Here is a 25470-nt window from a genome sequence, read left to right as displayed (position 1 = left end):
TCAGAATCATTGAAATCATTTCCAATATTCACATTGGAAATGTTCAAAGTATCTATCTTCTAAAAAATCACACATAGTTTATTACTGTAATACTATACTTAAATACGCAATGCGATTTAATCCCCCATTGACTGCACACTCTCTCTTGCTCATTTACCGTAAGGCCTATTCTGGTATCTCACCCCAAGACTAATTTAGACCCAAAGATGATAAGAGCGCAACCCGTTATAATTCCAACCGGCTCCTCCTCCTTCAAACCATGCCTTGTAATTATTGGGAGCATCCCACTCGCAAAAGCCCTGCACTGGACTGCAACATAGTCAGAGAGTGAAAGGGAGAGGGCGAAAGTTCCAGTGGGGACATAATTGATTACGTCCTAATCAATATTAACTTGTTAGTCAGTTGTTGCTGCAACTTCTTTGGACCTCGCCATTTTCAGGGAGGCACAGTTCTCCTTCGGATTGTCTGTACGTATTTTTGTGGAATAATACTTTCAAGAAGATATCCCGGTTTGGAATTAGGAGGGCTTTTTTMWMMTTRRTRTTMSKAAYAAYMTTMSKYSCKWMSSSMMSKWTTMGMMYKRMMWAWMMMYKRMMTTTRTRSYWWYGGMTRSYWWWTWWTTRYWWWRRMMMTTTMMTMMTTTRSMTMMTWYMKAWTRKAAAACAWTTWAAAGTTKGCTTGCGTAYCGACTAACGCACTAATAATGACATCCAAAGAAGTCGCCAAATGTGATGCGGTCGAGAATAGGAGGCGAAGTCCGTTGGACCATCTTCCTCCYCCTGCAAACTCGAATAAGCCACTGACACCGTTCAGTATCCAAGACATTCTCAACAAACCCTCCGTGAAACGAAGTTACACCATTTGTGGGACAGCACACCTGATTTCATCCGCTGAGAAGCACCGTTCCTCCAGCATCTCTGCTCTGTCCAACCGGGCACTGCTCGCACAAACCTCACCACTCTGCGCGCTGGAAGAACTAGCTAGCAAAACCTTCAAGGGGCTCGAAGTTAGCGTGCTACAAGCAGCTGAAGGTAAATATGATGGTATTTATGGCCTATTATAATCATTATATCGATATTCATCATATTTATGGCCTATTATAATCATTATATCGATATTACTTTCATAACAGTGCAATGTACAATTTAAAGGGAAATTATTATTTTCATTTGATCTGTGAAAATATAAATAAGTAATATTGTATCTAAAAATAGACATTGAACATTAGGCTTTAAACAAGATTGTTTGCCAGYAAATGTTACATTGCATCTCTTCTTTGCGTAATTTGGAAGGATGAAAAAGAGGCTATTCATGAATATACCAGCTGGAATTGTGCAATTGTTCTCTTTATGATGAATGCATAACATTACGTCTACGTTTATATTTGGTATATAGGCTAATATAACCAATTTTAAAAAATATCATTGATTTGGGGACAAATGTCTCAAAATATGTTTAAAATGTTTAAATGCAGAGTTCAACGCCCTGCAGAGCCAATGCCATAGCAGCATGAGAATGACACCAACATATCACTGACTTAATAACATTTTATCTTTGTTTGTGCAGGGAGAGACGGAATGACACTCTTTGGGCAAAGAAACACCCCGAAGAAGCGAAGGAAGTCCAGGACTGCCTTCACCAACCACCAAATCTACGAATTAGAGAAAAGATTCCTGTATCAGAAATATTTGTCTCCCGCTGACCGAGACCAAATCGCCCAACAATTGGGTCTAACGAACGCCCAAGTCATCACGTGGTTCCAGAACAGGAGAGCCAAACTAAAGCGAGATCTGGAAGAGATGAAGGCCGACGTGGAGTCGGCCAAAACTATAGGTGACGGTGTTGTACCTCTTGAGAAACTCGCCAAGCTCGCTGACCTCGAGAAATGCGCCAARGGAACGCTCGGACATCACCCGCGAGCCGATTCTCCCGCGCAGAYTGGCGGACYAGAGTACGAGCTCGCTCGCAAGCTGCGGATGTCCCCCCTGTCGCCATTTTCAGACCACACAACAAGTAAAGAATGCTCAGAGGACGACGAAGACCTAGAAATTGATGTGGATGACTGATTGCGCAYTGGGATAATGAAATARAAAAATTACGACAAKAAGCAGTAACAATCCTTACTAAGATTGTAACTTTTCCCTGCTGATATTCGTACATCATCTCAGAACATTTACTAGTCTGTTGTGACTTTTGTATCGGCACACAGATATTCACAGTAAGCATGAACAGTACAACAAATAGCCTACGCAGTGCTATATTCAATTGTATTCATCAGCAGTCGGACAGTTTCCTCTTGTCTTCAAATGTCAATGAAAGCAATATGGGTTTCATAATCAGAACTAAAGATAATGCTATTATTTTGAAACATGTAATTGTCTATCAGACACACACACCTCTTCGAGTTATTTCTCTCTCTCACACACCCACACGCGCGCGCGCTCACACATTGATCCTTGTTCATATTTATGTAACACCGTGTCATATGCTTTAAGTATGTCAGTTTTATGAAATATTTTCGATAGGTTTTGCATGTWGAAATGCATGTTTTGTTTTGTTGATCATATCTATTTATTTTTCCTTTTAAATTATATCGCTTGTTTATTTTTTGAGACATACCTTATCATACATATAGGTCCACTCGAGTTCAGACCGTTTGTARACAGCGTTTACATAATTAGCTAGTCATATTTACACCAACCATAATCCGTATGCTGCATTGCATGATACGAAAGGCAAATTCAAAGGATCAAAAACCAAGTTATGCGTTTTATAGAGAAATGYTCAAACAAAGGTTATAAAAATACAAAATACTGCGGTGATATTTCGACATGGAGCTACAGTTACTGGACCGTAGGAATATATTAATTTGTTTGGATACAATAGAGTACTCTATGGTTGAATAGATTTGTTATGTTTTGTACACCTGTAAGTGCCTTTCTAAAATCAGGACAGTATTTGAAAACCAATGCACATTCTGTAATGTATATACTATGGAAATAAAATGGCTTTTCTCAACACGCTGTTTGTGTCATTATTATACTGATAGATTATACTTTCGATATTTAGTCCTAGTAAAAATGGTGACTATATGTAGAATCAAGGGTGGGGGGGGACTGAAATCCTTTATGAAGCTAATTCAATGCAGGCCTACATTATGGACGTTTAGAGTAGCCTATTTAGCAACCATGATCCCTTATAATACTTCAATATTTTTTGTTCCATTGTATCCCATTTGTGAGGATACTCGAAACATTTTGTGGCTCAGCCATCTCACTCTCTTTCAAACTGCTAAATGCGTGTCTTGGCTTCTTGACCCGGCAACGTGTTTCCCCATTCGGGACGAAATTTATGTGAGAATCGCAAATCTGGTGCTGGGGGAGAAAAGAGGGTCTGGGATGCCACAAAAACACAAAGTTTTGGGCCAGTTTTCCTGAGCCTTTATGTTTTTTTTTTGTTCTGCGGGCTGCGGGACGAGGCCATAATTTTGAGCGTAAAGCATGAAAACTGGGGACAAATGAGATGCCTTCCCCGATGTGACAAGTCACAATAGAGCCCGCCCGGTCTCCCGCAGGCAGCAATGCTGAGACAAGTGTGTCCCACCGCACAAAAAGGACTCAAACGTTTGGAGGCCATATGGTTTTTGAATTTTCCTCACAATTTCAGACAATTTGATGGATTGACTTAACCCTCCTTTTAAACTGTTTAACTCCCCGCGAACAAAGGCCGTAATGCATACACAGGCCCTTCTCTTCACGAGGGCATCTGCGACCATTAATGTCTAGCCTCTTTTCTTTGCCTTTTTAGCCTGGCATTTGGAACAAGTCAATGAATTACAATGAAAATGGCTCTTTTTTTTGTCCAGACACTTGTCTTTCTTCCCTTTTTAGGCCCTGAAATAATATGTTTGACTTTTGTCCAGGAACGTTTTTCTAAACAACAAAATGCGGCACATTTTGTGTGAGAGTGTTTTTCATGTTAAGTAGCCCGAGTCATAAAGAGTTTAGAGTGTGACAGTTATGCCAAAGTCTAGTTAAAAGGAGTCTTTCGTTGCTTTTCTTCTCATGTCTTTTTCTCCTTCTCTCTTTATTTCCTTTGTCTTTGCGGAGTTTAATGAAGCTGAAAACATGGTGATGTGAGAAGAAGTCATAAAGAAAAGCTTTCTTTTTGATCTAGAAGAGCCTTGTTTAACCCTCCGTCTTTTTAAGAAGGGGATTGATGCTGCTAAAGAGGGCTTTTCTTTTCAATACTTTTTTGGAAGCTGGTCGCATGAGTTTTATCATCCAACTCTATTATAGCCTATAACGTGTGATCTATACAATTTGCAGACCTATAGCTTCGCATCTTTACTAAAATAAATGGGTAGTAGGCTTAAAAGGCTAATGCTAATAATAATAATAATGATTTCTATATATGTTATTTTTCAATTAGCCTTTTTATAATTATATTTGCCTTATTAACAGTGAACACCTATCCTGTGTCTGGACTTTGATCTGCATTTCAAATTAAGCTTCCCTAAAAAATTTAAATAAAAATATTAATAAAGCGTTACAATATTCAATAACATTGTTATTACAAAGGGAACACGTAAGCTACTTATATAAAGTCAATTATTGACTGAAATAATGTGGGAGAAACTATCAACACAACCAACAAAATTGTTGAATTTATTTGGATGAGGGTCGATTCTTTTAGCTTACACTGACGGTTTGACAAGAATTGAATAATAGGCAGCAGACTATTCTCAATGCCTTAATTAATTAGCTGGACGACCACATACAATTTKATTCCGATGACAATGTTAGGCTACTGTAGGATTCTCCAATAATATTTGGATATGGGTAGGCTATACGACCACACGAACACACACATAGGCTAAGGCTAACCACACAAACAACGGCGCGAGCATTGACGGGCTACTTGACTTGACTGCGCGCGTGGTCGACAAATAAACCCCCTGCGGTTTTGATGAAGAAAAAAAAAACGTGCTCGAATTCTCCCCACCTCCTTATATCACTCACGCCTATTCTGAATAAAGCATATTTATGGTCGGGGAGAGAGGAGAGTGTTAAGGCAGGCTAAGTTTATGGATTTCACTTGCTTATTTTATGAGCGGTTGTCAAGGCGATAACTAATACGACAGTCAGTGGGACCAGTTCTTGGTAATTAATCCGTTGGTCTTAAGTGTATTTCAGTTCAAGATGGAAAAAAATCACTAATTCAATCGTCCGGAAAATTGAAGTTTGATGCATGAGTCCCTGCTGAAACAATGGGTCTGTCCACCAAACTCTCTCTTCATCTATTTTTCCTCCCTTTCTGTGGTCCCTTCATTTATCTGTCTATTTCTTTATTTTTCCTCATTGTGCAAACATTTATTACAAGAAAAGCAGGAATAACTTATCTCTGAAGCTCATGATAACTGTAGCCTAATAAGGAGAAATATATATGTTAGTAAAGTTTTCAATCTAAACTGATATCAACCCAATGTTCAACATTTTTTATAGGCCAATTTATATAAAACTAGCAAATTGTCATAGCCACAGGTACAAGCAATCTTTTTCGCCTTTTATATTTTATCTGAAGATATAATGCACATTATCTACACATGTTTTATGTGTCTATTCCATGATTAACCTCCATAAATCACGAGAATAACCTACATAAATCGTTAGCTGTACCAAAAGTCAAAATCGGATAAAATACTCAGGTATGGAGTTGTCAGTGAAAGTCTCTAAATAGGGACGAAGAGCAAAGTTTTAATCATACCGTTCCTTGAGAACCAGTTAATACTTCAAACTTCAATTTTACGGGCGATTGAACTAAGCATGTTCCTGACAGAATTGATGTATGTATTAATTTCCTTTAACTGTTGATTAATTAGCCCGCGCTGAAGGCTCAAATGGAACTGTTTTCTTCACATTTGCATATTAATCAAATTGTAGTTGATCATTCGCACGAGGCATGTGATTTAGGAGGGGKGCATATAGGRTTGGTAAAAAATATATACCCCAACCTTGGAAATATTTTCTCTCCTCTGCTGCCGCTGAGTTGCCTGCACTGRATTAAAACCAAAGACGCAGAACGAGTTAGCTTAGCTATTTCCAGCAAACAGAAATTGCCTGTCCAGTTTTCTGACGGCACACCGCTGAGCAGACAGATCTTAATGATGTCAAAATGTCACCGATTTAAACCGGGAGCTTTACCACTACACAAAACCTAATTTCTCTATCTCTTGCTCTCTTGCTCTCTTGCTCTCTTGCTCTCTTGCTCGCTCGTTCTCTCTCTCTCTCTCTTTCTCTCTCAATTCAATTTAAATTTCAATTGAAGGGGCTTTATTGGCATGGTAAACATATGTTTACATTGCCAAAGCAAGTGAAATAGATAATAAACAGTATACAGTATACATTAGACTCACAAAAGTTCCAAAATAATAAAGACATTTCAAATACAGTAGGCCTATATTGTCTGTGTGTGTGTGTGTGTGCGTGTCTTGAGGCTGTTGCTCATTCTGAGAGAGATTTCATGTGAAAATGTAATGTATGACGTCTGATGGGTTGAATTAGATTAGTAAAAAAGATACACATTTTCAAAGGCTGCCATCTTCTGGTTAAATACACTCACTCGCTCGCCCAAAAGCTCTCCTATATAACTTGGGAAGTTTCTCTACTCCTGTAAGCTATGGTGCCCTGCCACCCTAGTGGTCGGATTCTATCAGCATCCTCAGAAAGTGTCTTTCAGCTGCCTTGAAAGTATATCATCACACCTTTGGCGTTTTTCCCTATTTTGTGCATTACAACCTGTAATGTAAATTTGATTTTATTTGGATTCATTCTATATGGACATAAACAAAAACTAGTCCAAATATTGGTGAAGTGATAAATGAAAAACTGAGACTTGCTTCAAAATTTTTCAAAAATTTCTAAAAAAGAACAAGTGGTGCGTGCAGCATAGTATTCCTGACTTTTCCTGAGATAAATATAGATTCTGGTTACACCAACAATTCCTTCAGACGTCAATAAAAATGGTAATAAATTCCCCAGACCTGTGTTAATCTAAAGTGTCCATGATACTCAGTAAATATAATATTATAGACTAATTATATATCTACACCTTGTTCTGAAAAGCCGCAGAGTCTGGCAGACCACCAGCAAGAGCAGGCACCATACGAGACCAGAGCCTCCAAACAGGTCAGGGACCAAAGTTGTGGAGAAGTACAGTAAAAACGGGTTGGTAAGTATAAAAAAATATCAGAGACCTTTGCACATTCCCATGGAGCCCATTAATCCAATTATTAAAAAATTGAAAGAATATAGGCACACACCACAAACTGCCAAAGAGAGGGCCGCCCACCAAAAACTCATGGACCAGCAAGCAAGGGCATTAATCAGAGAGGCAACAAAAAGACCAAAGATAACCCTGAAGGAGCTGCAAAGCTCCACAGCAGAGATTGGAGTATCTGTCCATAGGACCACTTTAAGCCATACACTCCACAGAGCTGGGCTTTAAGGAAGAGTGGCCAGAAAAAAACCATTGCTTAAAGAAAAAATAAGCAAACACGTTTGGTGTTCGGCAAAAGGCAGTGGGAGACTCCCCAACATATGGTAGAAGGTACTCTGGTCAGTTTGAGACTAAAATTAGCTTTTTGGCCATCGAGGAAAACGCTGTCTGGCGCAAACCAACACCTCTCATCACTTCCCGAGAACTACCCAGCCCCACACGTGAAGCATGGTGGTGGAGCATCAGCTGTGGGCGAGTGTTTTCATTGGCAGGGACTGGGAAACTGGTCAGAATTGAAGGAATGATGATGGATGGCTAAATACAGGGAGAATTCTTGAAGGAAACCTGTTTCAGTCTTCCAGAGATTTGAGACTGGGACGGAAGTTGGACCTTCCAGCAGGACAATGACGCTAAGCATACTGCCCTCAAGCAACACTCGAGTGGTTTAAGGGGAAAATTTAAGTGTCTTGGAATGGCCTAGTCAAAGCTCAGACCTCAATCCAATTGAGACATCTGTGGTATGATTTAAGGATTTGCTGTACACAGCAGAACCCATCCAGCTTGAAGGAGCGGCAGCAAGTTTTTCCTTGAAGAATGGGCAAAAATCCGGATGGCTAGAGTGTGCCAAGCTTATAGAGACATACCGCCAAGAGGACTTTGCAGCTGTAATTGCTGCAAAAGGTGGCTCTACAAAGTATTACTTTGTGGGGATGAATAGTTATGCACGCTCAGTTTTCTGTTTCTTGTTTGTTTTACAAGAAAAATATATTTAGCATCTTTTCAAAGCTGGTAGGCATGTTGTGTAAATCAAATGATACAAACCCCCCCAAAATAAATTAATTCCAGGTTGTTAAGGCAAACAAAATCGAAAAAAATGCTAAGGGGTGAATATTTTCGCACGCCACTGTACATATTTGGTAGCCATACAATTCAATATGTACGGGTAACTGCCAAAAATAGGGGAAACACTTGAGTAAATGAAGGATACAAAGTATATTGAAGCAGGTGCTTCCTCACAGGTGTGGTTCCTGAGTTAATTAAGCATTTATATCCCATTATGCTTAGGGCCATGCATGTGTATAAACAAGCTCTCACAGCAGAATTTAGTTCTCCAAAATTACATTTTGAAGTTGCCCAAAATGTCAAATTTTGAAGTTAATGGTTAAAGTAAAGTGCAGGCACTCTTTACAAATGGTTAAGGTTTGGTTTATAAATTAAAATAACAGTTTCCAATGAGTGTGATAAAACAGACAACCCTCTGATCCTGAGTCATGGGATCCACCACCTATTTGATGGTAATAGCACTCACTGTTGCCCTTAGTAGCCGGTTATGAAGGCATTTCCCGTACTCAGGAACATGGAAGACGTCCAATTTTCAACGTTAACCTTGAACGACCTGGCTGGTATAAAAATGCTGGATAGGCCATTATTTTGGCTACCATGGCTATGCCCCCCATAGGATGACAATGCCCCAATCCACAGGGCACGAGTGGTAACAGAATGGTTTGATGAGCATGAAACGATGTAAACACAATGCCATGGCCGTCTCAGTCACCAGATCCAGCCTGGTCTCGTAGACTAGACCTAACATAGCAAACGTAAATCCGTCAGATCTCAACCCAATTGAACACTTATGAGATTCTGGAGCTGCGCCTGAGACAGTGTTTTCCACCACCTCAACAAAACACCAAATTATGGAACTTCTCTGTGAAGAATGGTGTCACATCCCTACAATAGAGTTCCAGACACTTGAAGGATCAATGCAAGGTGCATTGAAGATGTTCTGACTCGTGGTGGCCCAACACCCTATTAAGACACTTTATGTTGGTTGTTCCCTTATTTTGGCAGTTCCTGTATGTTCTATACTGTTCATTTTCCCCTTGACATATTGTTATCACTGTAGGCTAGAATGTAACTGTGATATCAACGTAGGTCTATGACTAAAAAGTCAACCAACCCCTGTGTTCCGCGTTTGGTTCTAGATTTAGAGATCATAAATGGAGAGATCGCGGTATGAAACCCCTCTTTGAAATTGACTGTTCGTTTCAATGATAAATAAAACACATTCAAACTGAAATAGCAAAAAAAAGACATTTACTGAAGATTAAACAGGTGGGAGGGGGGTTAGAGTGAAAGGAGGGATGGGGAAAAAGAGAGAACGGCAGTCGTGAGCATCTCGAGACGGAGTGTTCTCATCTCCTGGATGTTTTCCAATCATGGAAGCCACTTTAGCCTGAAAAAGGAAGGTAGAAAAATAGAGAAAAGCTCTGAAAATACCTATTGGCACGGGATATTAGTATCAACCTAGTTTAATGATGAACAGTATTACAGAGTATGAGAGTATTACTGACAGGCTTCTTGTTTCTTCCCTAAAAACTCTCTGGAGAGCTGTGAAGAATCCGGTTCATTTTTTCTTCTGCTGGTGTCAGGTGAAGACATTATGTTGTCATCAGTGTGAAGAGGTAGACAAATCTGCAGACTGATCCAGGCTGGTAGCATCAATAGTAATGGTAATTCTCTTTCTATTGGTTCTTCAACCATCACCCACATGGAAATCAGGTTGGTTGGAGGCTCTCAGGGCCGTAGACCAGGGGTTCTCAAACTTTATGGAACTGGGGACCCCTTTTCTGATAGCAAATTCATCAGGGATCCCCTTGTAATCAGAACACAACTTTAAAAAAAGCATACAAGGAGTTTACTATGACTTTGGCAGGGCATGGCCGGATGAACTAAGTCTTAAGCACCTCGGCCCTCTTGTTATCAGAGACAAAAATATGCAGTTTTAAAGTTTACATTACAGTGCTTTTATGTAAATAACTAATATATATACAATAAGTATTTAGTAGAAAAATATATAAGGCTGGTGTACTGTGGATACCAATGTCCTCTGAGCCTCCAGGCCCATGTTGTCCAGGATTAATAATGTAATTTGTGAATGAATAATATTGCATTGAATTGGATTACACCCTCTAAACTAATTTCACAGATCCCTTGGCCAAAATTAGTTTAATCTGTTTAGCTATGTTGCTAATATTTACTTAAAAATGAATGATTATTTATTTATTTTTGGTCTGAACATGGACCCCCTGCAGACCCACTTTGAGACCCCATGCCGTAGTCAACTCATGAAATATAAAAATATCATGCTTATTCATGGGATAGGGTAGGAACTCTACAGGAATTCCTAATATGAGCATGCATTCACATCACAACCGCTAATAAAAGCATAATTAGAGGGTGAATCATCATAACTTTGCTTGCTACGCCATCTAGAGGTTACGAGCAAGAATGCATGTAATAATAAATACAAAAATGGTGCCGACAGTGATTGTAGTTATATTGTAACAGAATGTAAATTGTTGTTTTCAATCTTTCCACATTGTTACATTTACATTTGAGTGATTTAGCGACACTTTATCCAGAGCGACTTACATGCTTCTAAAAGACACAGTTTTCTTCCATATTTGCCCCAGTTTTCTAAATTCTGAGTTGAAAGTCAATCAGTGACAAGTACTGAAGTTGAACTGCTAAACCCCTGCATCTGTGGTTGTATTCTATGACATTTGATGATAAAATCCATATGTGTAACATGACTATGAAAATTACTCTCATTAGAGATGTTTTTTGTTTCAATTAAGATTCCAAACACATTCAAATGCACACAAAAAAGTTTACTGACTATAAAAATGTATAGCTTGGCGTGGTGTGGGGGGGGGGGGGGGGGGGGGGGGGGGGGGGGGGGGGGGGGGAGGGGGGGGTGAGGAGAAACAGAAGCATCATTGTGGGTGCCTTCAGTAGTGAGTGTCCTCACCTAGATGTCCTACTTCTTGGAAGCCGCTTTAGCCTAAAGAAAGGAAAGATAGAAAATAGAGACAAAATAAATAAAAGGCATTAACACTGGATATCAGTACCAAAACAGTTGATAAGTTAATAAGTATAACAGTACAAAGTGTATAACGTATGAGTTAGTACTTGAGCTTCTTGTTCTTCCCCCTGAGAGCTCTCCAGAGAGATGAGAAAATCCACAACTGTTCTTCTTCTTGGCAGCAGCAGTTGAGATGTCGTTGACATCAGTAGTAGAGGTAGACCTTTTCTCAGCAGATTGCTCCAGGCTTGTAGCACAAACATCAACTTCATGTAAAGCAACAAGGCAACTCTGGGTTGAAAGCATAGAATAGTATGACTAGACTACTTCTCTTGGTTGAGACATCAGCCACATGGACCTCAGGTTGGTTGGAGTCTCTCAGTGTGGAATCATTATCCTGAGACATTAGGTTTGTAGCAGACTGGATGAGGTCTTTCTCCACGATAACAACACCGGTAGACGCCTCCTGAAACACTAGGCCTGCAGCAGACTGGATCAGGTCATTCTCCACGATAACAACACCGGTAGACAGCTCCTGAAACACTAGGCCTGCAGCAGACTGGATCAAGTCATTCTCCATGATGGCAACACTAGTGGCAGAACCTGAGACACTTTGCCTGCAGCAGACTGGATCAGGTCATTCTCCACAATGGCACAACTGCTGGACAGAACCTGAGACACAAGGCTGCAGCAGACTGGATCAAGTCATTCTTCCCAGCGACGGCAACACTGGTGAACAGAACCTGAGACACAAGGCCTGTATCAGACTGGATCAGGTTGTCTTCCTCGATGGAAACACTGGTGGACAGAACCTGAGGAGTCTGCAGGAGTGTCAGTGGCTCCCACTCATCCAGGAAGAAGCTCTCTCCAGAGGAGAAGCTTCTTCCTTTCAGAGCTGGGGGAATGTAGGTCCAGAGCAGAGAGCAGTCCAGAGCAGTCCAGAGCAGAGAGCTGTCAATGGCATTTGCGTAGTGGTACTTGTCACCAAGTACCTCTGCAACGCTCTGACGGATGTTCTGACTCTCTGAATCTGGACCGTCAAGGGCGTTGGGTCACCATTGAGATCCACCCTGAAAGAACCAATATGGTAACACAGGGTAAACATAACAGATTTTTTGTATTATAAACAAGGAATATTCTCCTTTTCAGTAAAGGTAAAGTACATGTGTGTCCCAATAATATCTAATTTCTCCTGAAGTGTGTACTTGTTCACTACTTCTCACAAATCTAAAACATTGGATTGGTGGAGTCATGGGCTTGTGGGAGTCTAACTATATTTATTATACCAGCAATTTCCTTTGAAATCAGTGAAGTGAACAAATGCACACTTTGGTACAAAGGAGAGATAATTGGACATAGCATAAGTTTATAACTTAATTTTGCATGTTTACATTGCTTGGTAACTAACAACAAATGCCCCAAGTCATCTTAACCTACATTTTATATTTCCTTTCAACTAATAATTCAACCTTCAATTAATATTGAAGTTTCAAGATGTAAATTAATTGAATTGTTCCTACCTGAATTGACTTCGTTGTCCTTAATGGAACAATGTCTGTCCTCAGGGAGGATGAATGAAAAGCTTGCCATAATAATGCTGTCTCTCTCGTTGTTTGTCAATCAAGAACTGTTGAATTCTTGACATTTCTGAACTTATCTCTTGGGTTCTGGAGTTCCATGTGAAGCGTCAGCATTGTGACAATCTCGGTCGCATTGAGACGGTATTCTTTACACAGAATGGCATTATGCAGTGTTTGGAATCGGAATGGAAATTAGATTCTGTTTACCACACACTCTGGCCATAAACAATATGCAAAGAATACCTCCTCATTGATGAATTTTAATTTGATTATCCAATATTGAATGTTTATTAATTACTGCAACGATGCGTAAAAGCGGCACCTAGATGCGTGCCCCGTGCTTTTCCTCACCTGGGCATTGTGCACAAACAGTCCATTCCAAAAGTATTCAGACCCCTTCCCCTTTTCCACATTTTGTTACGTTACAGCTCTGTCAAGTTGGTTGTTGATCATTGCTAGACAGACATTTTCAAGTCTTGCCATAGATTTTCAAGACGATTTAAGTCAAAACTGTAACTAGGCCACTCAGGAACAATCGATGTCATCTTGGTAAGCATCTCCAGTGTCTAATTGGCCTTGTGCTTTAAGTTAGTGTCCTGCTGAAAGGTGAATTTATCTCCCAGTGTCTGTTGGAAAGTAGACTGAACTAGGTTTTCCTCTAGGATTCATAAATTATTGCTTTTACATATATCATGTGAACATTTCCTCAGAATAAATAACACAGGATTGTAAAAGTAGGGAGCTAGAAATACCACTAGATGAGAGAACAGAACACCAAAAACAGGCAATATACCATTTACAGAAAACACTTCAATAACAATGTTTAATTCATGCCTGATGGGTGGAGAGTTTTTAAATATACTATCCACCTGCATTCTGTCTGGAGAAGACTAAGTTCAAGATTACCACCCCTACGTGAACGTTTTATCTGCTGTATAGCACAGGAGGACATGGAAGAGACCGGGTGACAGGTGTTGTGCCGAAAATCTCCCCCCTGCCAGAATTCTCTCCCCCCTTCGCGTTCTTCATACTGCGACTTGCTTGCTTGTAGAGATTTCTGCTCTTCACTCCATTGTCAGTTTAGCCTACATTTCACTCATCTTAGTAGCAGAAAGCATTTTTGTCTGCAGTTTTCGGTTTGGCTATTTGTTTCAAGTGTTTGTGGCGGTTCTAGCTTGTATGGCGCCCTGAGCGAACCTCCCCGGCAAGATGCCGCCCGTACCTAAATACGCTACTGATTTTGTATTAGTCTATAAATAAATGTCTTTGTCAAAATTATTCATCTTTCCCATGTCTTATTCAAATCGTATTTTTGAAAGTGTAAGGATAATAATTCAGCCATAATTGTTCTGAAATGTTTATTGCTTGTCAACATTTTACTCCTCTATGTTTAATATAACACACATTCATTAATTATTCATTTCGGTTGCCTATCCTGACGTGAAGTTTGTTCTATAGAAAGTATTTGACTGTATTCCTGAGACACTAGGCCTGCAGCAGACTGGAGCAGGTTGTCTTCCTCGATGGAAACACTGGTGGACAGAACCTGAGACACTAGGCCAGCAGCAGACGGGACCAGGTCATTCTCCACGATGGCAACATTAGTGGACAGAACCAGAGACACTAGGCCTGCAGCAGACTGGATCAGGTCATTCTCCAAGATTGCAACACTGGTGGACAGAACCAGACACACTACGCCTGCAGCAGACTGGACCAGGTCATTCTCCACGATGGCAACACTGGTGAACAGAACCTGAGACACTATGCCTGCAGCAGACTGGATCAGGTTGTCTTCCTTGATGGAAACACTGGTGGACATAACCTGAGGAGTCTGCAGGAGTGTCAGTGGCACCCACTCATCCAGGAAGAAGCTCTCTACAGAGGGGAAGCTTCTTCCTTTCAGAGCTGGGGGAATGTAGGGGGTGTACCCAACAGTCCAGAGCAGAGAGCTGTCGATGGCATTCGCGTAGTGGTACTTGTCGCCAAGTAACTCTGGAAAGCTTTGATGGACGTTCTGACTCTCTTGACTCTCTCTGACTCTCTTGACCGTCAAGGTCAAGGGCGTTGAGTTGGGTCACCAATGAGATCCACCCTGAAAGAAACAATATGGTAACACAGGGTAAACATAACAGATTTTTTCGTATTATAAACAAGGAATATTCTCCTTTTCACTAAAGGTAAAGTACAAGTGTGTCCCAATAATATCTAATTTCTCCTGAATTCTGTACTTGTTCACTACTTCCCACAAATCTAAAACATTGGATTGGTGGAGTCATGGGCTAGTGGAAGTCTAACTATATTTATTATACCAGTAATTTCCTTTGAAATCAGTGAAGTGAACAAATGCACACTTTGGTACAAAGGAGAGATAATTGGACATAGCATAAGTTTATAACTTAAATTTTGCATGTTTACATTGCTTGGTAACTAACAGCAAATGCCCCAAGTCATCTTAACCTACATTTTATTTTATATTTCCTTTCAACTAATAAATCAACCTTCAATTAATATTGAAGTTTCAAGATGTAAATTAATTGAATTGTTCCTACCTGAATTGACTTTGTTGTCCTTAATGGAACAATGTCTGTCCTCAGGGAGGATGAATGAAAAGCTTGCCATAATGCTGTCTCTCTCATTGTTTGTCAATCAAGAACTGTTGAATTCTTGACATTTCTGAACTTATCTCTTGGGTTCTGGAGTTCCATGTGATGCGTCAGCATTGTGACAATCTCGGTCGCATTGAGATGGTATTCTTCACACAGAATGGCATTATGCAGTGTTTGGAATCGTAATTGAAATGAGATTCTGTTTACCACACACTCTGGCCATAAACAATATGCAAAGAATACCTCATCATTGATTAATTTTAAATTGATTATCCAATATTGAATGTTTAAGCATTACTGCAACCATGCGTAAAAGCGGCTCCTAGATGCGTGCCCCGTGCTTTTCCTCACCTGGACAATGTGCACAAACAGTGCATTTGGAAAGTATTCAGACCCATTCACTTTTTTCCACATTTTGTTACGTTACAGCCTTATTCTAAAATGGATTCAATTCATTTCCCCCCTGATCAATCTACACACAATACCCCATAATAACAAAGTGAAAACATTTTTTTTTTTTATATTTGCAAATTTAAAATAAATTATAAATACCTCACTTATCTTCAGACCCCTTGCTATGAGACTCAAAATTGAGCTCAGGTGCATCCTGTTTCCATTGATCATCCTTGAGATGTTTCTACAACTTGACTGGAGTCCACCTGTGGTAAAATCAATTGATTGGACATGATTTGGAAAGGCACCCACCTGTCTATATAAGGTCCCACAGTTGACAGTGCATGTCAGAGCAAAAACCAATCCTTGAGGTCGAAGGAATTGTCTGTAGAGCTCTGAGACAAGATTGTGTCGAGGCACAGATCTGGGGAAGGGTACCAAAACATTTCTGCAGCATTGAAGGTCCCCAAGAACACGGTGGCCTCCATCATTTTTAAACGGAAGAAGTTTGGAACCACCAAGATGCTTCCAAGAGCTGGCTGCCCGGCCAAACTGAGCAATTGGGGCAGAACGGCCTTGGTCAGGAACCCAATGGTCACTCTGACAGAGCTCCAGAGTTCCTCTGTGGAGATGGGAGAACCTTCCAGAAGGACAATCCTCTCTGCATCACTCCACCAATTAGGCCTTTATGGTAGGGTTGCCAGACAGAAGCCACCCCTCAGTAAAAGGCACATGACAGCCCGCTTGGAGTTCGCCAAAAGGCACAATAAACAACATTCTCACATGCAGTGCCTTCAGAACGTATTCACACCCCTTGACTTGTTCCACATTTTGTTGTGTTACAAAGTGGGATTAAAATGGATGTTATTGTCATTTTTTGTCAACAATCTACACAAAATACTCTGTCAATGTGGAAGAAAAATTATTGATTTTTATTCATGAAAAAAAAAATATATATATATATCTTGATTAGATAAGTATTCAAACCCCTGAGTCAAAACATGTTAGAATCACCATTGGCAGCGATTACAGCTGTAAGTCTTTCTGGGTAACTCTAAGAGCTTTGCACACCTGGATTGTACAATATTTGCCCATTATTCTTTAATAAATGTAAAGCTCTGTCAAGTTGGTTGTTGATCATTGCTGGACAGACATTTTCAAATCTTGCCATAGATTTTCAAGCAGATTTAAGACAAAACTGTAACTAGGCCACTCAGGAACATTCAATGTCATCTTGGTAAGCAACTCCAGTGTATATTTGGCCTTGTGTTTTAGGTTAGTGTCCTGCTGAAAGGTGAATTTGTCTCCCAGTATCTGTTGGAAAGTAGACTGAACCAGGTTTTCCTCTAGGATTCATAAATGATTGCTTTTACATATATCATGTGAACATTTCCTCAGAATAAATAACACAGGATTGTAAAAGTAGGGAGCTAGAAATACCACTAGATGAGGAAACAGAAAAAACAGGCAATATACCATTTGCAGAAAACACTTCAATAACAATTTTCAATTCATGTCTGATGGGTGGAGTTTTTAAATATACTATCCACCTGCAGCCGAAAATCTCCCCCCTGACAGAATCCCCCCCCCCCTTCGCGTTCCTCATTGCTGCGACTTGCTTGTAGAGATTTCTGCTCTTCACTCCATTGTCAGTTTAGCCTACATTTCACTGATCTTAGTAGCAGAAAGCATTTTTGTCTGCAGTTTTCGGTTTGGCTATTTGATTCAAGTGTATGTGGAGGTTCTAGCTTGTATGGCGCCCTGGGCGAACCACGAACCACAACCATTTTCGGCACAACACCGGCCTCAGAGAAATGACGTGCAATAGGGGATTTGGGGCCATTTCTCCTTACAGCACTCTTGAGTACTATAATAAACGTTCTTATCAGTCTACTGGTTGTGCCCACATATTACATGGACAAGAGATAAGGTTTAAGACATTAGATGAGCTGCATGTGAGGAACTGTTTGATAGTGCATTGTTTACCAGTTGCAGAGCTGTTGAATACGCTCACTTTTTTTTACAGGAATCCCTACATGCCGTAGAACTACTTCAGGGGTAGAAGCCAGTCACCTCGTCCAGTCTTCCAACATTTATTTTTATGGGGACATGAGTGAACATGCCGAGTCTCGGGTGGCTGAGGCCCCTAAAGATCTTCTTGGCCTCCCTTGACACCGGGTGATGTAGTAGAGGATGGCTAAGACTAGCTTGCAAAGCAGCCCTGCTGCGATTTCCTCTGGTCTTGGAGGCGGCACGCAGTCTGTAAAACAGTGCTGGTTGTCAGGCATCGCTCAATGTTTAAATTCCCCACGAGCCCTAATTTGAGAAGGGTGCAACTGCGTTCATGCAATTACTAATGGGGCCTTGAATGCGGGATGCAGTTGCACACGATTGCGCCATTCTCAGTGATATGCGTATCAGTACGCAGACCTAACGCTCTCAAACGAAGTACTTCCGCTCAGACGTACGTCATCAATACTGGCGGTATTTTGAAAAGGAACTAGCTAGCGGTGAAGTTGACAGCTGTATCTCATCGATCTGTGGCTGTAGGATATATTATACGTTTTAAGAAAATAAGCCCGCTAACTATTTCAAATATGGTAGGTGGACACGTTGTTTGGCAAAGTGATAAACAGTCGATTTGCAATTGATGAATGTTCTCCTATTTGTAACGTTAATGATATAACGTTAACTTGTTTTCAGTCGGATATGCTAATCTTTTTCATCACTGCTAACGTTTGCTAACTAGCTAACGTTCGTTTGCTTGTTTTTGAGGTTTTGGTAGCTACCCAGGTGCTGTAATGTTTCTTCCAAGAGTAACGTTACTTCCTGCTTTTATGTAAAAAAAAAATACTTTGTCTGACATTTCACTAGAATTTATGAAAAAATGGCCAATTTACTAATCTAGCTAACTTAATCTGATTTGCTAGTATGACTTCAAGGTATTTTCGTAACTCACCAAAGTGAAGATGTTGGTAGAGTGCTGACAAACATTTCTTTGTATGTGCCTGGTGTATTTTTTTCCCCAAAACATGATTCAAACGACTTTTGAAAATGTTTCGCCAGACTCACTGGTCCACGCTATAGAGTGCAGATCCAATGCATGGGCGTGGACCAGAGCTCGGTAGTTACCCACTTGTTGATAACAATATTGTGAATTRCTTGTTTTCAGAGTTCCAACGAGGTAACGTTGCAACAGGAGAATGTAAGTACGMTAGCCAAATATGAGCCTTTGTAAGCTTTACTGAAATTACAGTAAGTTATCCATTCAACATGCATGTCCTAATAATTCTGACATTTTTGTCACAGGGACAGCCACTGGACACAGAGTCAGAGGTCCAGGYTACTCCAGCACCACCTGCCATTCCTTTCTACACAGAGTGCTCGGAAGCTGCACAGGCAGAACTGTTTAACGAGTGTGAAGAGCAGTTTGCCCAGCTAGAGATGGTACTGATCTGTTTACAATGACAGCTCGGGTTCTGCACAGACAACTTTGGATGATGTGATGTTGTTGTGTTAATGTTAAAATGTAATATTCTGCTTGTTTTTCAGCTTCAGAACGAGATCATTCTCGCAGAGCCAGACTCAGATGAAAACCCACAAGAACAGGTCAGAGATGGCCCTATTTCCCTATAGCTGAATGAAAGCATTAGTATGTGTGATGCATGTACTTTTTACGTTATCTTGCTTTATCTGCTGCATATCTGTTATTTGTCCAACAGTCTGTGAATAGATTGACAGCTGTAGCAGCTGAGCTGAAGCAGTGGCAGACAAGACAGCCAGAACGTGKGTGTCTGGTTTCTACTCTGAATATCATTCCTTTATAACTAATTGATTGTACTTYTACTGTATGACTGAGACATAAGCATGATATGTACCATCAGAATGTGGTTTACTTTCTATCCATAGTGTTGTCCACAAATCCTGAGGTGTTACTCGTTGTTGGAGCAGAGGAGGTAAATTCACACGTGGATGTTGCCTTCCACCTTAGTAGTTACTGTTGGAAAATGTTCATTAAAAAAATATTTCTATGCAGTTACCTTTTAATATACAGTACCAGTCAAATTTGGACACCTATTCATTCAAGTGTTTTTATTTTTTATATATATTTTCTACATTGTAGAATATGAATAAATCAAAACTATGAAAGTGTTAAACAAATCAAAATTTTTATATTTGAGACTCTTCAAAGTAGCCACCCTTTGCCTTGATGACAGCATTGCACACTCTTGCCATTTTCTCAACAAGCTTCATGAGGTAGTCACCTGGAATGCTTAACCAACAGTCTTGAATGAGTTCCCAAATATGCTGAGCACTTGTTGGCTGCTTTTCCTTCTCTCTGCCGTCCAACTCATCCCAAACCATCTCAATTGGATTGAGGTTGGGTGATTGTGGAGGCCAGGTCTTCTGTTTTGCTAGCACAGACTGGAATATGTTCCGGGATTCTTCCGATGGTATTGAGGAGTACACCACATCAGTCACTGGCTTTATCAATAAGTGCATCGAGGACGTCGTCCGCAAAGTGACTGTACGTACATACCCCAGCCAGAAGGAAACATTCGCACTGAGCTAAAGGGTAGAGCTGCCGGTTTCAAGAAGTGGGACTCTAACCTGGAAGCTTTTACTCTATGCCCTCCAAAACCATCAAACAGGCAAAGCGTCAATACAGGGCTTAGATCGAATCGTACTACACCGGCTCCGACGCGCGTCGGATGTGGCAGGGCTTTCAAACTATTAGACTACAAAAGGGAAGCACAGCCGAGAGCTGCCCAGTGACACGAGCCTACCAGACAAGCTAAATAACTTCTATGCTTGCTTAGAGGCAAGTAACACTGGAACATGCATGAGAGCATCAGCTGTTCCGAACGACTGTGTGATCACTCTCCGCAGCCGATGTGAGTAAGACCTTTAAACAGGTCAACATTCACAAGGCGGATTACCAGGATGTGTACTCCGAGCATGCGCTGACCAACTGGCAAGTGTCTTCACTGACATTTTCAACCTCTCCTTGTCCGAGTCTGTAATACCAACACGTTTTAAGTAGACCACCATAGTGCCTATGCCCAAGGACACTAAGGTAGCCTGCCTAAATGACTACCGACCCATAGCACTCACGTCCTGGTAATCCGTCTGGCCCAGCGGCTTTGTGAATGTTGACCAGTTTTTAAAGGTTTTGTTCACATCGGCTACCGAGATCCAGACCAGCTGGTGCTCTCGTGCATGCTTCAGTGTTGCTTGCCTCAAAGCGAGCATAAAGGCATTTAGCTCGTCTGGTAGGCTCGCGTCTGGGTTTCCCTTTGTAGTCCGTAATAGTTTTAAAGCCCTGCCACATCCGACGGGCGTCAGATCCGGTGTAGTAGTTTTTAATCTTACTCCTGTATTGACGCTTTGCTTGTTTGATGGTTCGTCGGAGGGCATAGCGGGATTTCTTATAAGCGTCCGGATAGTCTCCTACTCCTTGAAAGCGGCAGCTCTAGCCTTTAGCTCGATGCGGATTTTGCCTGTAATCCATGGCTTCTGGTTGGGATATGTGCGTACTGTCACTGTGGGGACGATGTCGTCAATGCACTTATTGATGAAGCCAGTGACTGAGGTGGTGTACTCCTCAATGCCATTTGATGAATCGCGGAACATATTCCAGTCTGTGCTATCAAAACAGTCCTGTAGTGTTGCATCCGCGTCATCTGACCACTTCCGTATTGAGCGAGTCACTGGTACTTCCTGCTTTAGTTTTTGCTTGTAAGCAGGAATCAGGAGGATGGAATTATGGTCAGATTTGCCAAATGGAGGGTGGGGGAGAGCTTTGTATGCATCTCTGCGTGTGTGGAGTAAAGGTGGTCTAGGATTTTTTTTTTTCTGGTTGCACATGTGTGACATGCTGGTAAAAATTTGGTGAAACTGATTTGTTTGCCTGCATTAAAGTCCGCGGCCACTAGGAGCGCCGCTTCTGGGTGAGCATTTTCTTCTTCGCTTATGGCCTTATAGAGTTGGTTGAGAGCGGTCTTAGTGCCATCTTCGTTATGTGGTGGTAAATAGACAGCTACAAATAATATAGATGAGAACTCTCTTGGTAGATAGTGTGGTCTACAGCTTATCATAAGGTACTCTACCTCAGGCGAGCAATACCTCGAGACTTCTATAATATTAGACTTCGCGCACCAGCTGTTATTGACAAATAAACACAGCCCCACCCCTCGTCTTACCAGACGTAGCTTCTCTGTTCTGCCGGTGCATGGAAAATCCCGCAGGTTCTATATTATCTGTATCATCGTTCAGCCACGTCTCGGTGAAACATAAGATATTACAGTTTTTAATGTCCCGTTGGTAGGATAATCTTAATCGTAGGTCATCAATTTTATTTACCAATGATTGCACGTTAGCAAAAAGAACGGATGGCAGTGGAAGTTTACTCGCTCACCTACGGATTCTCAGGAGGCTGCCCGATCTGCGGCCCCTTTTCCAGTGTCTTTTCTTCTAGCAAATTACAGGGATCTGGGCCTGTTCCAGTGAAGCAGTATATGCTTCTCGTCGGACTCATTAAAGGAAAAAGTTTCTTCTAGTCTGCGGTGAGTAATCGCTGTTCTGATGTCCAGAAGTTGTTTTCGGTCATAAGAGACGGTAGCAGCAACATTATGTACAAAATAAGTTGCAAAAAAACGAACAAAATAGCACAATTGATTGGGATAATGTAAAACCTCAGCCATGTTCTTCAAATGCATTATGAAGGAAAGAAATTCCACAAATTAACGTTTTAACAAGCCACACCTGTTAATTGAAATGCATTCCAGGTGACTACCTCATGAAGCTTTTTGAGAGAATGCCAAAAGTGTGCAAAGCTGTCATTAAGGCAAAGGGTGGCTACTTTGAAGAATCTCAAATATTAAAATATATTTTGATTTGTTTAACACTTTTTTTGGTTACCACATGATTCCACGTGCTATTTCATAGTTTTGATGCCTTCACTATTATTGTACAATGTAGAAAATAGTAAAATAAAGAAAAACCCTTGAATCAGTCGGTGTGTCCAAACTTTTGACTGGTTCTGTACACATTTCAGATATCAGCTATTTTATAGTTATATAGAGCCTTATGCTTATGAAAAGTAACCATATTCATGTTTAACAATTATTTTATTTTTTGTAACTTTTCTTTCCTACTTCCACAGTTACAGAAGCTGAATTCACAACTGGAGTTGGTCCTCTCTTGCTCACAAGCCAAGAGAGACACACTGAGAGAGACTTTAAAAAGGTTTTCTTTGAATGTGATTGTTATTCTAAATCTCCAACCCTTTGAATGTTGACATGGAGACAGTAGATTTGACAGTATACATCTGTGTTCCTGTTCCAGTGAACAGAAGTGGTTGGAGGAAAAGAAGGAAGTGTTGAGGGCAGGCACTGAACATGTGGTCAAACAGCGACTGGAAAACGAAAGGTTATCWGAACACAGGTAKYYRAKKWSYYRRYMGTRWSMTWMGMRASYSRYRAKWMWKAWTTWRWWRWWMYCWWYYRWWAAKKKAAARYWMTTTTTTWTWMWYKAKYWMRWSAMWMTKRKRCRCCSRMTRWCWKTYTMTTMMYGKGRMWTRTRTMSMMTRRRSRSRKTYWYAWWWMYRRCRMYAATAATAGAAYATGACACACAAACCAACACATTGACAARTATCCTGAGTTTAATATGGAAGTATTGCTGCTGTTGTTCAGTGTGTTGCAGGACACCAAGAAGAAGATCCAGAAGATGAAGGATTACCAGAACAGACTGATGGAGACCCTGYCAGACGTACTGGCGGAACACTTCCCACTTCCTACGCAGGAGACCACCGCTGACAAGAAGAAAAAGGTGGTAGTCTTAGTGATGTATTATGTGGCTCTGATGGAGGGGTTCCTCACTGGTCACATATTGTTTTTTACTGTTGCATCTAGCTTGGTCTCAGATCTGTTTGTGCTGTGTAGATAACTTTTTATGTTTTGTTGGGCAAGAGAGCACAAACAGATCTGGGACCAGCCTAGATGCTATAATTTTTGTTTCCATTTTCAGAACATTCCTCAAGAGCTGAACGAGAATCTAATTTCACTCAATGAAGTCCTGGAGGTAAGTCTCTGTTCGCATGCATTGTTTGTTTTATTATTCAACCCGGTGCTCTGGTTTAATTTTGTATTTCTTTATTACTACATGCTTGAACCAGTAGCAGCTTTATAGTCTAGTTTTTTATGACCCTATGACTATATTTTACACTTACATTACACTCACATCTTTGTAATGTAGATCAATTTGATTACAGTACAACAAACTGCATAAACATCCCTACTCACCTCTTGCTCCAATTGAACAACAACATAAATAATCATCTTAAACCCTTGTCTTAAACCTTATCTTCCCTTGTTAAAATTTGCAGCTGCTGATGAACACGACTCTGGAGACGCCTCACGATCCCTACGTATCGATAGACGAGACGTTCTGGCCCCCGTACACAGAGATGCTGCTGCGCCACGGCATTGCACAGAGACACCCAGAGGACTGTTTCAAGATCCGCCTGGAAGCCTTTTATTAACAGTAACTGGTCAGACATTTTGGTTCTAGTTTTGTCAGCGTGTATAGCAGCCTGGTCCCAGATGTTTGTGCTGTCTTGCCGTCTCATTGTAATGCCATCGATCATAAGCGTTGGTTATACAGTACAAACGGATCTGGGACCAGGCTAGGTGTATGGTAATATCATGAGTATGTATTGCGATAGTGGCTTGATAGGTCACTGGTTTATAGTGTTATTTCCTGTATGTTTCACAATAGGTTAACCTTTTTGAATGTTTTTTTTAATATGTTAAATATCTATGTATGTTGCTCTCTCTGGCTACTGGAACACAATTTGCATACTTTGGTGAAACCTTAAATTGTTTTTATGTATATATTTCCATGTATCAATGTATGCCAGATGTGTTCTTAATAAAATGAAAAATATACAAAATATACAGACATTCGTCATTCACTGTAGCACTTTGTTCTAATCCGAAGAACAGAAAACATCTTGATACATCAGTACTTGATTCACAGCAGTCAATTTATAACTCAAGTACATAAGAAGTTGTATAATATTTTTGCAAATACAGAAATTCTCAAGGACAGATAATCTACTAACACATTTTAAACATTGAAAAATGCTATACATTTTTTTTGACAAGAAACCCTGACATGCGTCAGCAGACTACGTCATCTCCATCATCCAATCCCGAGAGCCGTTTAGGTATGTTCACCCGCCTCCCGGGAGTTCGTGCATTCTTGTGGGCGGAGAACAAATTTCGGTTCCGGGTGTTTTTACACTTCTCTCGAAGGCGTTCATTTGTCTGATTATGGTCTTAAATCATAAAGTAAAAGAAATTCACGAACATTCAAGGTAGAGAACAGTTTTATTGAAAGAACAAACAGAACATCAGCAAAGATGACAACCAGATCAGAGAGAGAGAAGGCCCTGAAACTCAACGAGCAGCATCAGGCCATTCTGTCCAAAATGCTGAGAGAGGACGACAACAAATACTGCGCCGAT

At 40.6% G+C, this 25470-nt stretch overlaps 2 protein-coding genes across 2 annotated transcripts; both read left to right on the top strand.

Annotated features, from left to right (window-relative positions):
* The first annotated feature begins 654 nt into the window (after window positions 1-654).
* Window positions 655-3018, top strand: LOC112075432 (transcription factor LBX1). Its single transcript, XM_024142433.2, has 2 exons — window positions 655-1031; window positions 1567-3018. The coding sequence occupies exons 1-2, from the start codon at window positions 704-706 to the stop codon at window positions 2064-2066; spliced, it is 828 nt and encodes a 275-aa protein (XP_023998201.1). The 5' UTR covers window positions 655-703; the 3' UTR covers window positions 2067-3018.
* Window positions 3019-18446: 15428 nt separating this feature from the next.
* cenpk (centromere protein K) lies at window positions 18447-24611 on the top strand. Its single transcript, XM_024142432.2, has 11 exons — window positions 18447-18541; window positions 19114-19146; window positions 19251-19388; window positions 19494-19550; window positions 19664-19727; window positions 19851-19897; window positions 23107-23189; window positions 23289-23387; window positions 23636-23771; window positions 23970-24023; window positions 24328-24611. The coding sequence occupies exons 1-11, from the start codon at window positions 18539-18541 to the stop codon at window positions 24481-24483; spliced, it is 870 nt and encodes a 289-aa protein (XP_023998200.1). The 5' UTR covers window positions 18447-18538; the 3' UTR covers window positions 24484-24611.
* Window positions 24612-25470: the final 859 nt, after the last annotated feature.

Source organism: Salvelinus sp. IW2-2015, unplaced genomic scaffold (genome assembly GCF_002910315.2).
Source record: "Salvelinus sp. IW2-2015 unplaced genomic scaffold, ASM291031v2 Un_scaffold3152, whole genome shotgun sequence".
Classification (NCBI taxonomy): domain Eukaryota; kingdom Metazoa; phylum Chordata; class Actinopteri; order Salmoniformes; family Salmonidae; genus Salvelinus; species Salvelinus sp. IW2-2015.
Note: the sequence above shows the minus strand (reverse complement) of the source record. Positions and strands in the feature narration are given on the sequence as shown.